The sequence below is a fragment of the Sceloporus undulatus genome, chromosome 3 (genome assembly GCF_019175285.1).
Source record: "Sceloporus undulatus isolate JIND9_A2432 ecotype Alabama chromosome 3, SceUnd_v1.1, whole genome shotgun sequence".
In the NCBI taxonomy this organism is placed as follows: Eukaryota; Metazoa; Chordata; class Lepidosauria; order Squamata; family Phrynosomatidae; genus Sceloporus; species Sceloporus undulatus.
Window position 1 is genome coordinate 263661803 of NC_056524.1, and position 12722 is coordinate 263674524.

General features: G+C 38.7%; 1 protein-coding gene across 9 annotated transcripts in view; it reads left to right on the forward strand.

Moving 5' to 3' along the window:
- The window catches only part of ATP11B (ATPase phospholipid transporting 11B (putative)), a 125431-nt gene that overhangs the window by 57271 nt on the left and 55438 nt on the right, over positions 1-12722 (forward strand). For all 9 annotated transcript variants that reach the window (XM_042456218.1, XM_042456219.1, XM_042456222.1 and 6 more), the window contains exons 9-15: positions 3930-3994; positions 4469-4550; positions 6015-6165; positions 7466-7663; positions 9032-9190; positions 10721-10896; positions 12436-12504. In XM_042456218.1, the coding sequence (XP_042312152.1) occupies positions 3930-3994; positions 4469-4550; positions 6015-6165; positions 7466-7663; positions 9032-9190; positions 10721-10896; positions 12436-12504 (900 nt within the window). The remainder of the gene's footprint in view (positions 1-3929; positions 3995-4468; positions 4551-6014; positions 6166-7465; positions 7664-9031; positions 9191-10720; positions 10897-12435; positions 12505-12722) is intronic.

The following is a 12722-nucleotide window of genomic DNA, read 5'->3' on the forward strand; positions in this document are numbered from 1 at the left end:
GCTTCTGCCAACCTGGCAGTTCGAAAGCATGCAAATGCAAGTAGATACAGTGGTACCCCGGGATACGAATGCGCCGGGTTACGAATTTTTCGGGATACGAAAAAATCCCATAGGGATTTATTGCTTCGGCTTACGAAGGTTTCTTCGGGTTACGAAAAAAACCGCGGCGCTATTTTCCGCCACCGGAGGGCAGCAGAGAGCTATTTTTCCATTAGCGCCTATGGGAATTCGGCTTACGAAGGTATTTCGGGTTACGAAATTAACCGCGGAACGAATTAATTTCGTAACCCGGGGTACCACTGTAGATAGGTACCACTTCTGAGTGGGAAGGTAACAGTGTTTGGTGCAGTCACGCCACATGACCACCAGAGCAGTCTTCGGACAAAGCTGGCTCTTCGGCTTAGAAATTGAGATGAGCACCACCCTCTATAATCGGTTACAATTGGACAGTCATGTCAAAGGACTACCTTTACCTTTTACATCACAAAACATCTGCATGTAACTCAGATGTTTAGACTGCTACTAACTTTTGGGGATTCAAGTTTCTCAGGCATTGTGGATGAGGAAAGTAAAGTACATGGATATCATGAATTGGAGTTTCATAATGGTGGCTGAATTCAACAAGCAGTTATTTTATTTACTGTTCCAGTATTCTAATGTTAATACACTTCTTTAAAAAAACAATTGCAAATGGCTATTCATGTTTAGTTAAGAATTGAATGCTGAGTCCCTGTTTGGCAGTACTTGCAAAAAGTTAGGTCCCACCAAAATAAGTGCTTTGGGAACTGTTTACAGATAGGTCCAAGGCAGTCTGGAGGAGGACAAATGTCCCCATCTTTGCAAAGAGGGAAAAAGAAGCCCCAAATAACTGTCACCCAGTCAACCTGATACCCATACAGTGCACCTGCGTCATACACGGGCATGCTTTACACGGCTGTCAGCATATGCTGAAAGCCACGCTGGGAGAAGGTGCAACTCGTCCCATAAGGGATAATGGGGCATGCGCCCTGCTGCATTACCGCAAGTATGAGCCCCATTCATTTAAATGGGGTTCAAGCATAGGCGGATTTCCCTTTATGCAGGAGAGTCCAGAATGGATCCCCTGCATAAAGAAAGGGCAGACTGTACTGGGAAAGATTCTAGAGCAGATCATTAAACACACAGTCTGCAAGCACTTAGAAAGGAATGTTTTGATTACTAAAAGTCAACATGGGTTTCTCAAAAACAAGTCATGTCAGACTAATCTTATCTCACTTTTTATAGTTGTAAGCTTGGTTGATGAGGGGAATGTTGTGGATGTAGTATATCTTGATTTCAATAAAGTTTTTAATCCATTATATATGTTATATGGCTTGAATGTTTCTTCACCGTAACGTTGTCTTCCTTCCTCTCCCTCCCTTACCTCCTGCTTGCCAGAGAATATCTGTTTATCTGGTGGTATCTTGACTTGGTTTCTTTTACAGAAAACCACATCAGCCTGACTTTCGCACAGGTTTCAGGAATTTTTCTTTTAAGGCATTTGATAGGATGTTGGCTTATACAGATTCAGCCTCTTGAACATCTAGTTCAGTACTGTAAACACTGACCTCTCAAAGGATTTAAACTGTCGTTTTTCCCAGTCTATCTGGAGATGACAGGGATTGAATCTGGGACCTTTGGTAGAAACAAACAGAAATAGCATCTTGATGGAGGCAGTGTATTACTATTAAAATTTATTGTGTTATTGTTTCTGTCTCTGCATCAACTACGAAGATGGTCAGGGAACAGAGAGTTTAAATATTTGCAATGGAATATATTTAATGCCTCCAGTTCCTGCTTGCCATACGCTGGTCTTTCCAAAATAATTTTCTCTTATTTTCATTTTCCCTTATTTGGGGATGGCAAGTGAACACTGCCTTCAAGTGCTGGAATACTCTTCATCTGGTAGAGGATTAATTTCTGTGAACTAAATAGGTGACAAGTTATAGCAGAAATGGCTTAAATTGTGAAAAGGTGTCTGCAGGCTGTGACTTGCTCCTGCTTTTGGTGATTCTGTGAATTGTCAGCTACCAGCTTGACCAGTTTAGACTGATGTGACTTGCGAAACCAGCTTTTATTTGCTGCTGATAAAATTCATAATCCTGTCAATCCTCTAAGAAAGTGTCTTTCTCCCTCCCCAGAGTCAATCCTTCATTATTTTGGGCTTTCTTAGAGGCCCCAACCCCTAAATTAATTCATTAAATTATTATAAGGTTTGGTGCTCCCCACAACATTTCTTATAGAATCTGTTTTCACTAAGTATTTACCATGAATTAGCACTTTAGCAGCACACAGAATGTTCAGTTCTCCTATTTATTCTAGACATCCTGTTTTTCCTGCTCAGTCACTTGTGAGAGACTAATCAACAGTGACATGTAATGATTCTGCAGAGTTCTCCCTCATATTATTTTCTCTGGAGTGATATTTGGCTCAGTGGGGTATGGGACCCTCCTTGGCAACAGCTTTATTTGACTTGAGACATCAATTTGCTATCCTTTCCTCTGCTGGCTCTTGAACATCTGTTTAAATCTTGATATAGTATCTCTGGAGGCCAGGGTTTGATTCCCAGCATGACAGTGAAACCCACTGGGTGACCTTGGGCAAGTCACATGCTCTCAGCCTCAGGGGAAGGCAGTGGCAAATTGCCTCTGGAGAAATATTGCCAAGAAAACTGTAATAGAGTCACCATAAGTCAGAGACGACTTGAATGCACACAACAAAGACAGTAGTATCCACTATATCTGTAGTGTCTTTAAGGATCTCAGGTGTATTTGTTTTAAAAGTGTAACTTGTAAGAGTTGGGCTCATCAGAAGTGGTAGGGAAGTCTCCTTTTACAAGTCTAGCAACCTCGTTGCAAGAGGAAATTGCAGTTTGAATTGCCTGGCAATCGAACCCTTATGTTTTGGTTATAAGTGAATGTTGAGAACAAATAAGGTAAATATATTACTAGAAAATCTAACTCTACAGATGTAAATCTACAGAACTATACTGTATAAATAAAATAATAATAATAATAATAATAATAATAATAATAATAATAATAATAGAAAAAGCAAAGCAAATAAAAACAACAGTACACTTGTATGAACAGTGCATTGAGATACTATCGATGCGAAGAATTAGACTAAAGCATTACAAAAAAAGTTTAGATATATGTGTACGAATTTATTTTGCTTGGTTTCAGTTAACAACTTAAATTGTTCTTCAGTGTATACAGTAGAATTACAACACAAGAGCCCTATGAGATCAAAGGTTGGCTAAAGCCAACCAGATGCTTCTAGGAGGCCAAAAAGCAAGGTCTGAAAAGAATAGTTCTCTCCTACTGTTGCTTTCTAGCAACTGTGTCTGTGCAAAAGATTCTGTATAACCATGTGGATTTAGAAGTCCATAAAAGGTAGTGTTGTTGTTGTTGTGTGCCTTCAGGTTATTTTCAACTTATGGCAGTTCTAAAGCAAACCTATCTTAGGATTTTCTTGGCAAAATTTGTTCAGAGTGGGTTTAACCATTGTCTTACTCTGAGGCTGAGAACGTCTGACTTACCCAAGGTCACCCAGTAGGTTTCCATGACTGAGCTGTTATTCAAATCCTGGTCTTCAGAATCACAGTCCAACACTCAAACCACTATGCCACACTGGTCTTCTGCATAGTCTATCACGAATTATCTTTCACTTTTCATGAAAATAAGAAACCCCCTATTTTTAAACTGTGTATCCTTACTTACGTAATTTTAGATTCTGTTTCAGTTGCTGTCAGAGAAAGAATGAGCCATTTTATTCCACTAGTATATCTTTAGATGGTACAAATAATTTCATCTGTCTTTTAAATTTGATGACCTAGACATTTAAAGAAAATAGACACTGTTGTGGTTTCTTATATTAAGTCATAAACATTGATCTTATTCCTTTTTCAGACCACTTGGACCCGAAAGTCTTTTACTTCGTGGAGCAAGATTAAAAAACACAAAAGAAATTTTTGGTTTGTAGTTCAGTTTCATTAATTATACTTTATCAGTTGCACAACAATTCTTAACTTTTCACAAGAGAATACAGAGCAGGGGTGGGCAGTCTGGTCCTCTAGGTGTTGTTCACCTGTCATTCCTGTCAGCCTTAGCTGAGGGATTATAGGAGCTGCAGTTTGTGAAACATCTTTTTTGTCTGAATTTTGTTTTAATTCAGAAAATAAAAATGTAGTAGCTGCAATTTAATATGGTGCTCAAGGAATTCCACCTCCCCTGTTGTCTTGAGTGTCAAATCTGTGCTAGTATACAATATAAACTTGCAGGTGCTACAGTTCCAAAGTCACTGTTTGTTGTAATAATATTGCTAAAATCTAGTGCCTTTTACTACAGCTTTGTTCTGGCAGTCACGATAAAATAAACGTCCTTCTTTTTACCAGCTTGTGCTGTAACCACTAAATGCTAAAAATTGTTTTGTGTTTTGTTTTTCCTAGGTGTTGCAGTATATACAGGAATGGAAACTAAGATGGCATTAAATTATAAGAGCAAATCACAGAAACGATCAGCAGTAGAAAAGTATTTATTTATTTATTTGGAGTATTTATACCCTGCTCTTCAACCACAAAGTCTCTCAGAACAGCTTACAAATGGTTAATTAGACAGTTCCCTGCCCTCAGGCTTACAATCTAAAAAGACATGACACAAAAGGAGAAGGGAATGGCAGTGGAGAAGGGGATGTGCATGCAGCATTTCAGCCAATTGTCAGTTGCAGTGGCTTGTTAAAAGATCTAGTAGCCTGTACTGAGAACCAATGTGGTGTAGTGGTTTGAGTGTTGGACTAGAACTCTGGAAATCAGGGTTTAGTTCCCCACTTGACCATAAAACCCACTGGGTGACCTAGAGCAAGTCACAAACTTGATACCTAGAAATTTGACCATATATTCTACAACATCGTTTTGGAAAATAACACAAGAATTGAGTTGTCTGTATTTGAAGTGGTCTATAGCCCAGTTGACACTAAATACACCCCTCCTTACCTATTAATCCATCAGCGCTTTTAAAGAGAGGATGCCATTTTCTCTGCCATCAACTCCTACCTAATAAAACAGCCCATCTATAGCCGTAACATCTTTCCAAACCCCAAGCATAGCTAATTCTCCTGCTGATTTTGCATCTGTTCTCTCTTGCAGAAAAGAGAAATTATATTCTGCAACCAAGGAATGAGGACATGTCAATATTATGTTGAGTGCCAGTGTAATGTTGTGGTTTGAACATTGGACTATGACTCTGAAGAACAGGGTTCAAACACCTGCTCAGCCATGGAAACGTCCTAGGTGACCTTGAGCAAGTCTTGCATTCTCAGCCTCAGGAAGGCAAAGACAAACTCCCCTGTGAACAAATCTTGCTAAGAAAACCCCATGATAGGTTTGCCTTAGGGCAGTGATCCCCAAACTGTGCCCTTTAAGAGATTTTGGATTTCGGCTCCCAGAAGCCTCAGTTGTGTTTGCCAATAGTCTGGGATTCTGGCAGATAAAGTCCAAAATCCCTTAAAGAGCACAGTTTGAAGACCACTGCCTTAGGGTCACTGTAAGTTACAAATGACTTGAAAGTCCACCACTATCACCACAACAACAAGCAGTGTCATAATGACCTGCCATTTGGCTGAAAGTAGCAAAAATGCAAAACATTTCTGGCTAAAAATCTTCTGTAGAAAGGTTTAAGTTTGTAACCAAAGAATTCAAATTACTTGTGAAAATAGGTCATATTCTTGCAATAGTTGTAGCTACTATCAGTATTTTGTCCTAGGCAATTATCTTCTGTTGTATCTGATGTGAAGGATATTGGTTTGCATCTGAAATTACTCTGACTGCTAATTACTGTTGATATTTCCTCACTCACAGACATGAATTGGGGGGTGTTTTTGAAGAGCTATATGGGTATTAATATTGGGAGGTGCTAATGCTCATTTCAGTTTCTGCCAGTGGAGCCTTTGCATAGAGCAATTTCACTTATATGCATATTTGTGCATTAAATTTACAGGTCTATGAATTTCTTTTTGATTATCTATCTAATAATCCTCCTTGTTGAAGCCATTGTGAGTACAATATTGAAATATGCTTGGCAGTCTGAGGAAAAGTGGCATGAACCTTGGTATAACCAGCTCACTGATCATGAAAGAAATAGCAGTAAGGTAATGTGTTAAATTCTGTATGTTTTGAAATATAGGTTTTATTCCCCAGGGATTGTCAATGGAGTGAGAGGGGTTGGTTCCAGGTTTCATGATATATGTTCAAGTTTGCAACCAAAGTTTTGAAGATCACAGTATCCTGGGTTCCTTGCCACTGTGCTGTTTTTCAGAGCGGATGATAAGTCACAACTGAGTGTCTGTTATCCAAGATTGAAAATTGATATTATCCTTGTATGTGTTTTATTTCATTTATTCCATCTCTTGGGCCTCAACTTTTTAGGCCCTTCTTCCCTTCCTTTTAGGACATCCTTCATCCTTTTTCTCTTTTATAATCTTTAATGCCATACTGCACTGTTTCTTTTCCCTTATCAACACTGCATTTTCCTATGTGCCTCATGTGTAAAACATTTAACTTTATCACAGTGCCCTATCACACTCATTCACGGGAAGGATTTCTTACCCTGTCTTTCTCCCAAGTGACGTTCAAGGCCATCCTCCCTAGCTTCCACTTTACGTTTTCTCTTCCCCCATGCATGTGAAATACTACTTGGTAATACTACAACAATATGATGGTGCCTTTTTGCTTTGTGTGGACTGTCCAGCTGCTGTGCTGTTATTGCTGCATCTCCTGGCATTCAGGGGGCTAGGAGGCAGCAAAAATTATCCCTGTGCTTTCTTAGGATTTTAATAGTTTATCTAGACTGCATTGCCTACTGCTGAAGGGACATGGCAGTGCTGGCACAGTTACTTGCTCAGAAACTACTTCTACTGCTTTTGTAGCAAGAGAAGTAGTAGGATCAGTATCTGACAATGAAGATTCCATAGGTCCAGGAATCAGCTCATCTTTATAGGCATTCATGGGTCCTTATATTGATCACTAATAGTTTATTGGGTACCAAACTGTATAAATACTAACCCGATTCATGTTGCTGTCTGTCTGGTTTCTAGTAGAAAAGGATTCTACAGTAACCCAGAGCATACTAGATAGCTGTGGGATAATAAATAATAACTACATCTGTAAAAAGTGCTCATCCTGAACTCATTGGGAAAAGGATAGGATTAAAATGTAGCATATCTTGTGGTAGTAAGACACCCATTCCAGTTTAAATCTCAAGGTTTCGGCCTTTTGAAGGAGACACATTCTTCAATCACAAGACATTGTTGACTAATTTAGAAGAAGCCATCACAACTGCAGGTTGTGAGCACAATATGTATGATCACCTTTTTGTATCAATAATTATACATTCTTGAATGTGTGTGTTTCACTTTTAGTTTGATAATACTTTTTCTTTTCCTCTCTCAGATCTTGAGCTTTATTTCAGATTTCCTTGCTTTCCTGGTACTTTACAACTTTATTATACCCATTTCACTTTATGTGACTGTTGAGATGCAGAAATTTCTTGGATCTTTTTTTATTGGTTGGGATCTTGATCTGTATCATGAAGAAACAAATCAGAAGGCACAAGTAAATACTTCAGACCTCAATGAGGAGCTGGGACAGGTATAAAATGGTTATGTGTTTTTTTAAATGATTAGATAATGTCCCCCCCCCAAATGAGTTTTCATTCTTATCAATATCTCATTCATTCTTACTGCTACTGCTATAGACATGTACATTTGCAAACCCAGTCCAGTATAATTGTTAGAACATAGAGATTTAAATCCCCACTTAGAGATCACACTCTCTTTGGGGATGGTATGACAATCACAGTCATACCACAGTGAAATGCACCAAGGCAAAAACTATATATAGCACTTGTGATATTGGGGCTGGGGGTGGTCTGTGATATAAATGAAATAAATACAATAACAATATTTGTTTTAATTGAACAAAATTTGTATTGGAAGGTTTTTTAGTGCCTGCAGGAAGCGGTTTGTGATTGTGGTTGAACAAAATGCTGTATTGCAATTATTGTCTATATAATCTGAAACAGCATCTGTAGTCAAGGTGATATATATTTCAAAAAACCATAGAAGAGATACAGGCGGCCCTTTGTATGCATTCTACATCCGGATTCTGCATCCCTGGATTCAAATATCCCCCCCCCCCCCCCCCCAAAAAAAAAGACAATTCAGAAAGGAAACCTTGATTTTGTCATTCTACCAGCCCATTGTATATAATGGGACTTGGTATCCAGTGGTGGTCCTGGAACTCCAGCATAAACCAAGGGTCCACTGTACATTCTGAGAGTCTCTTTTATTAACAACAGTAAAAGCAATTTTCTCTCTTAAGTTTTTAAAATGGTTTAGGTCTTTGAAACAAATAGGCTTCAGTTGGATTTTTAGCAGCACTTTGATCCTCTCTGTGATTTGTAGAGGCAGAAGAAGATTTGTGAACTTAACAGATAAAGGAAGGTGCAATTCATCAGCCAATCATACTGTGTGCAGTGAGGCCTCCTAGTATCTCAAGTTAAAAGCACCTGCTTAGCCAGCAGCTGCTGGGGGAAGGACATTACTAAAGACTTACTTAGAAGAACCCTCCTAGTTGGAGGGGACAGTACTGTACTACAAGGGCCAGTGGTCTCACTCAGCCCAAAGCAGTTCTATTAGTTCATATAGAATCTACATGAATAGCACATAGATGCTTATTTTGTATAATTAATGTGACGTGCTGAATCTCATTGTCTTGATACTTGACTTACCTTGGTGCATGTTGGTGAGTTAAGTTGTGGGACACATGGTATAAATCTGTCCAATTTAATGACTGAGATATTGGGGCTAATTCTGTGAGAAACCCAGGAGTTTCACTGAAAGTATTGCTATATAATGGGATTTTATTTGTATCCTACAGCCCATAGTGGGGAGGAGTCATTTTAGTTTTAATGTTGTTAAACCTATTTGGCTCACACCATTTTTCACCTTACCCTAGGTGGAGTATGTGTTTACAGATAAAACTGGTACCTTAACTGAAAATGTGATGCAGTTTCGGGAATGTTCCATTAATGGTATCAAGTACCAAGAAGTCAATGGCAAACTGGTTCCAGAAGGACTGATTGAGGATGTTCCAGATGGAATACGGCCTGGCCTGGTACAATTTTTTTTAATTAAAATTGATTTAGAGCCAGAGTGGGTGATCTGTATCCCTCCTTGTGTAAGTGGATTGCAGCTCCCATTATTTTTCTTAATTGCCTTATGGTGGCTAGGGTTTATAGAATTTGTAGGCCAACAACATCTGAAAGGCTGCATTCTTCCTGCCTCTAATGGAAACCCTTATGTAATCACCTATTTTAGCATACTTCAAGAGGACTGTATTGCAAAATTTACCAATAGAAACTGAATAGTTCTTGAAAGATTTCCCCTGGAATAGATGGTAGACCACTTTTGAGAATGAACTGATTGTATTAATTACACTAACATCCAGATAGCATGCATGCTTTGTAGGAAGCAGGCCCTAAATTCAAAGGGATGTTTTTCAAGTATTCGTTTCAAGGGTTCCCTGCAAGTGTAGGGCTCTGCGTACACTTTCCAGTGCTCCATGGCCAATCCAGGAAAATGAAAGAAATAAAAATTGAAACTGTTGTTGTTGTTGTTCACCTTCAAGTCATTTCCAATTCATGGAAATTTTCTGAGGATGAGAGTGTGTGACTCACCCAGGGTGATCCATGGGAGAATAGGGAATTGAACCCTGAACTCCTCGCCACACTGGTTCTCAGTAGGGCTTAATCCCTGTTAAATTTATATTATGCTGTGGAGTTTAGCTGGAACAATTGCAACAGTGGTCTCCCTCTGTTCTCATTGCCTCCCACTTTATCCAGCATTGTCAACATTTTTAATGAGTCATGCTGTCTCATGATATGGCCAAAGTACATTAGCCTTAATTTTGTCATTCTGGCTTCTAGGGAGTGTTCTAGATTGTTGTTGTTGTTTTGTTTTGTTTTGTTTTTTGACCCATTTATTTGTATAGAGTCATCTCTTTGGTTGCCTGAAGAATGTGTTTGCAGTGGACAAATTGTTGGCCTCATAGAATTGATAAGTTGCTCTCCTCCTTTGTTTCTTCATCCTAAGGCCTAATTCTTCAGCAGTGTGCGCTTCTGCTTTGTTCTGATTTTGCTTTCCAGTCACCTGTGATTATGAACATTCCCTCCCTGGTGTGCAATCAATTTCCTCCAGGACTCTAGTATAGAATCTTTCAATTTCTTCCTGTTCTGCTTCTGTAGTTGGAGTATGAACATGGATTGTGGTTATATTGATAGGTTTTCCTGGAAGTCTTACTGCTATTATTTGGTCAGGCTTTGCATTGTATGCCCTGACTACTTTTACTAATTCTCTCCTCATGATTAATACTACTCTATTTTTTCTTAGATTTTCATTTATTGAGTAAAATGTATAGTTGGCACCCGCCACTTGTATTTAGGCCCTGATTTTAGGATTTTGAAGAGAAAGGATTTGTTATTTATCTAGATATTATTTGTTCATCATAGTTATAGTACTGAGTTCTGCAGATGGACAGATGTGTGTGTTGTAGTAGTAGTAATTTATTTCATTAGTGAAGAGTAAAATTGCATGAAAAACTGAGTTTATTTTTTTAATTCAGTGTTTTGTCTTTTTTTTAAAACAGACGCAAGAGGAAGAACTTTTCTTGAAAGCTGTTTGTCTTTGTCATACAGTGCAGATTAATAATGACCAGACTGATGGCACATGTAGCAGTCCTCGTCGTGGCAATGGCATATCATGTCAGCTGGAGTACTATGCCTCTTCACCAGATGAAAAGGCTTTAGTTGAAGCTGCCTGCAGGTAAGGATTAAAAACTCAGATTCTGTGCATTGCTCTGGCAACAGAAATGGCAACACTGGATGAGCCATTCTCTGTGAGGCAGAAGACCCAATCCACAATGTATTGGTTTATCTCTCGCACCAACCACTGCAATCTTGCATCTTTAGTTCAGGTTTGGAAATGTTCTAGAGATGTGGGATAGAAGGAAGGTGATGATCAAATAACTTTCCTGTGTTTTCTGTTTTAACTCATGAAAGTCTTGCTAACCTCTTACCATTGTAATGCTGTGGTTTTCTAGCAGGCAGTAGGAACACTTCTTTATAGCTCCTTTGTTGTTGTTGTCCCTGACTCATGGTTGAGACATCTCCAAGCCCCCCTATCCTCCACTGCTCTACTTAGGTCATGTAGATTCATGCCTGTGATCTCTCTAATTGAGTACATCTGGTATGCAGTCTCCTTCTCTGTTTACTGTCCTCCACTTTTCCTAGCATTATCTTTTCTAATGAGTCATGCCTTCACATGATGTGGCCAAAGTACGACAGCTTTATTTTAATCATCTTTGCTTCCAGAGAAATTTCTGGCTTTATCTGCTCAAGAAACCACTTTCTCCTATGCATAGTGAAATGGAGGAGGTGCAGCATCATTGGTACTGTATTAATATTGCTTCAAGTATCTTACAGCCTTCAGTTAGAAAAACATTGCAGTATTACTCCCTCTAATGTCAAATTCATCTGTGAATGCTAGCAGAGCTGTAGCCAAAATGCTAGTAAGAAGGAAGTGTCGGCATTTTCAGAGGAGCCTCAGATTTTGTGGAGTTCCCCCTCCCCGCTAAAAAAGGGGCAGTACACCTAATTAGTTCAGTGAGGCCTGAGACTCATGTGCTATACTGCAGACTGTTGAATACCTGCCTGGAGATAATGGAAGGGGCATGGGACAATGAAAAGAAGGCAAAATGAATAGAGTATTCTCAAAGAGGACATGATTGGCTGGAATCCTCAGTGAGAATATTCCATGCTCCAACTTTTGTCAGAGGCATCAAGCATGTGGATACTGACCCTGCAATATATACAACATCCAAGAGTGCAAGGAGATAAGTTCCCATTCTGGGAATTGGAGAGTTGACTTAAAAGTCTAATCTACACTGCAGAATTAATGCAATGTGATGCCACTTTAACTGCTATGGCTCATAAATAAAATTCTAAAAATGTATTGCAATAAAACAATTAAAATCTCATCTAAAAACAATATAAAACTACAAATATTAAAACCACACTAAAACCATGATACCCACCCTATATAACAAATAGCCATGCCGCTCCATGATTATACATTAAAACCCTGCTTGAATAAAGCTGTTTTCACTTGCCAACGAAAGGCACGCAAGGAGGGGACCAGCCCTGCTTCTTGTGGAAGGGAGATCTGTTCTTTGTCTGAAGGCACTACTTCCTTGTACAGTGATCTTAATTTTCCAGGAAATAATGAACTTCTGTTGGGAAGCAGTGTAGGTTTTTTGTTTTTGTTTTTTTTAATTGTTAACTAAATTTTCTTTCAAATTTTTAGGGCAGGTGTTGTGTTTACTGGAGCAAGTACAGAAAGTATGGAGCTTAAGAGCTGTGGAAAGCCAGAAAGGTAAAAATGAAAAGTGTATTAATACTATGCATATTTATTTCTTACCTAACATCCTGTAAAGTAAAGTTGAGAAGACCTTAACTGAGAAATTGTGATATGAAATATAATGAAAACAGATAAAATAATTTTACATACACAGGACACGTGTCAACGTGAAGTATTTATTATGTCCCTCAGATATATAAGGCAGAAAACAGTAACATCTATAACACATCAGA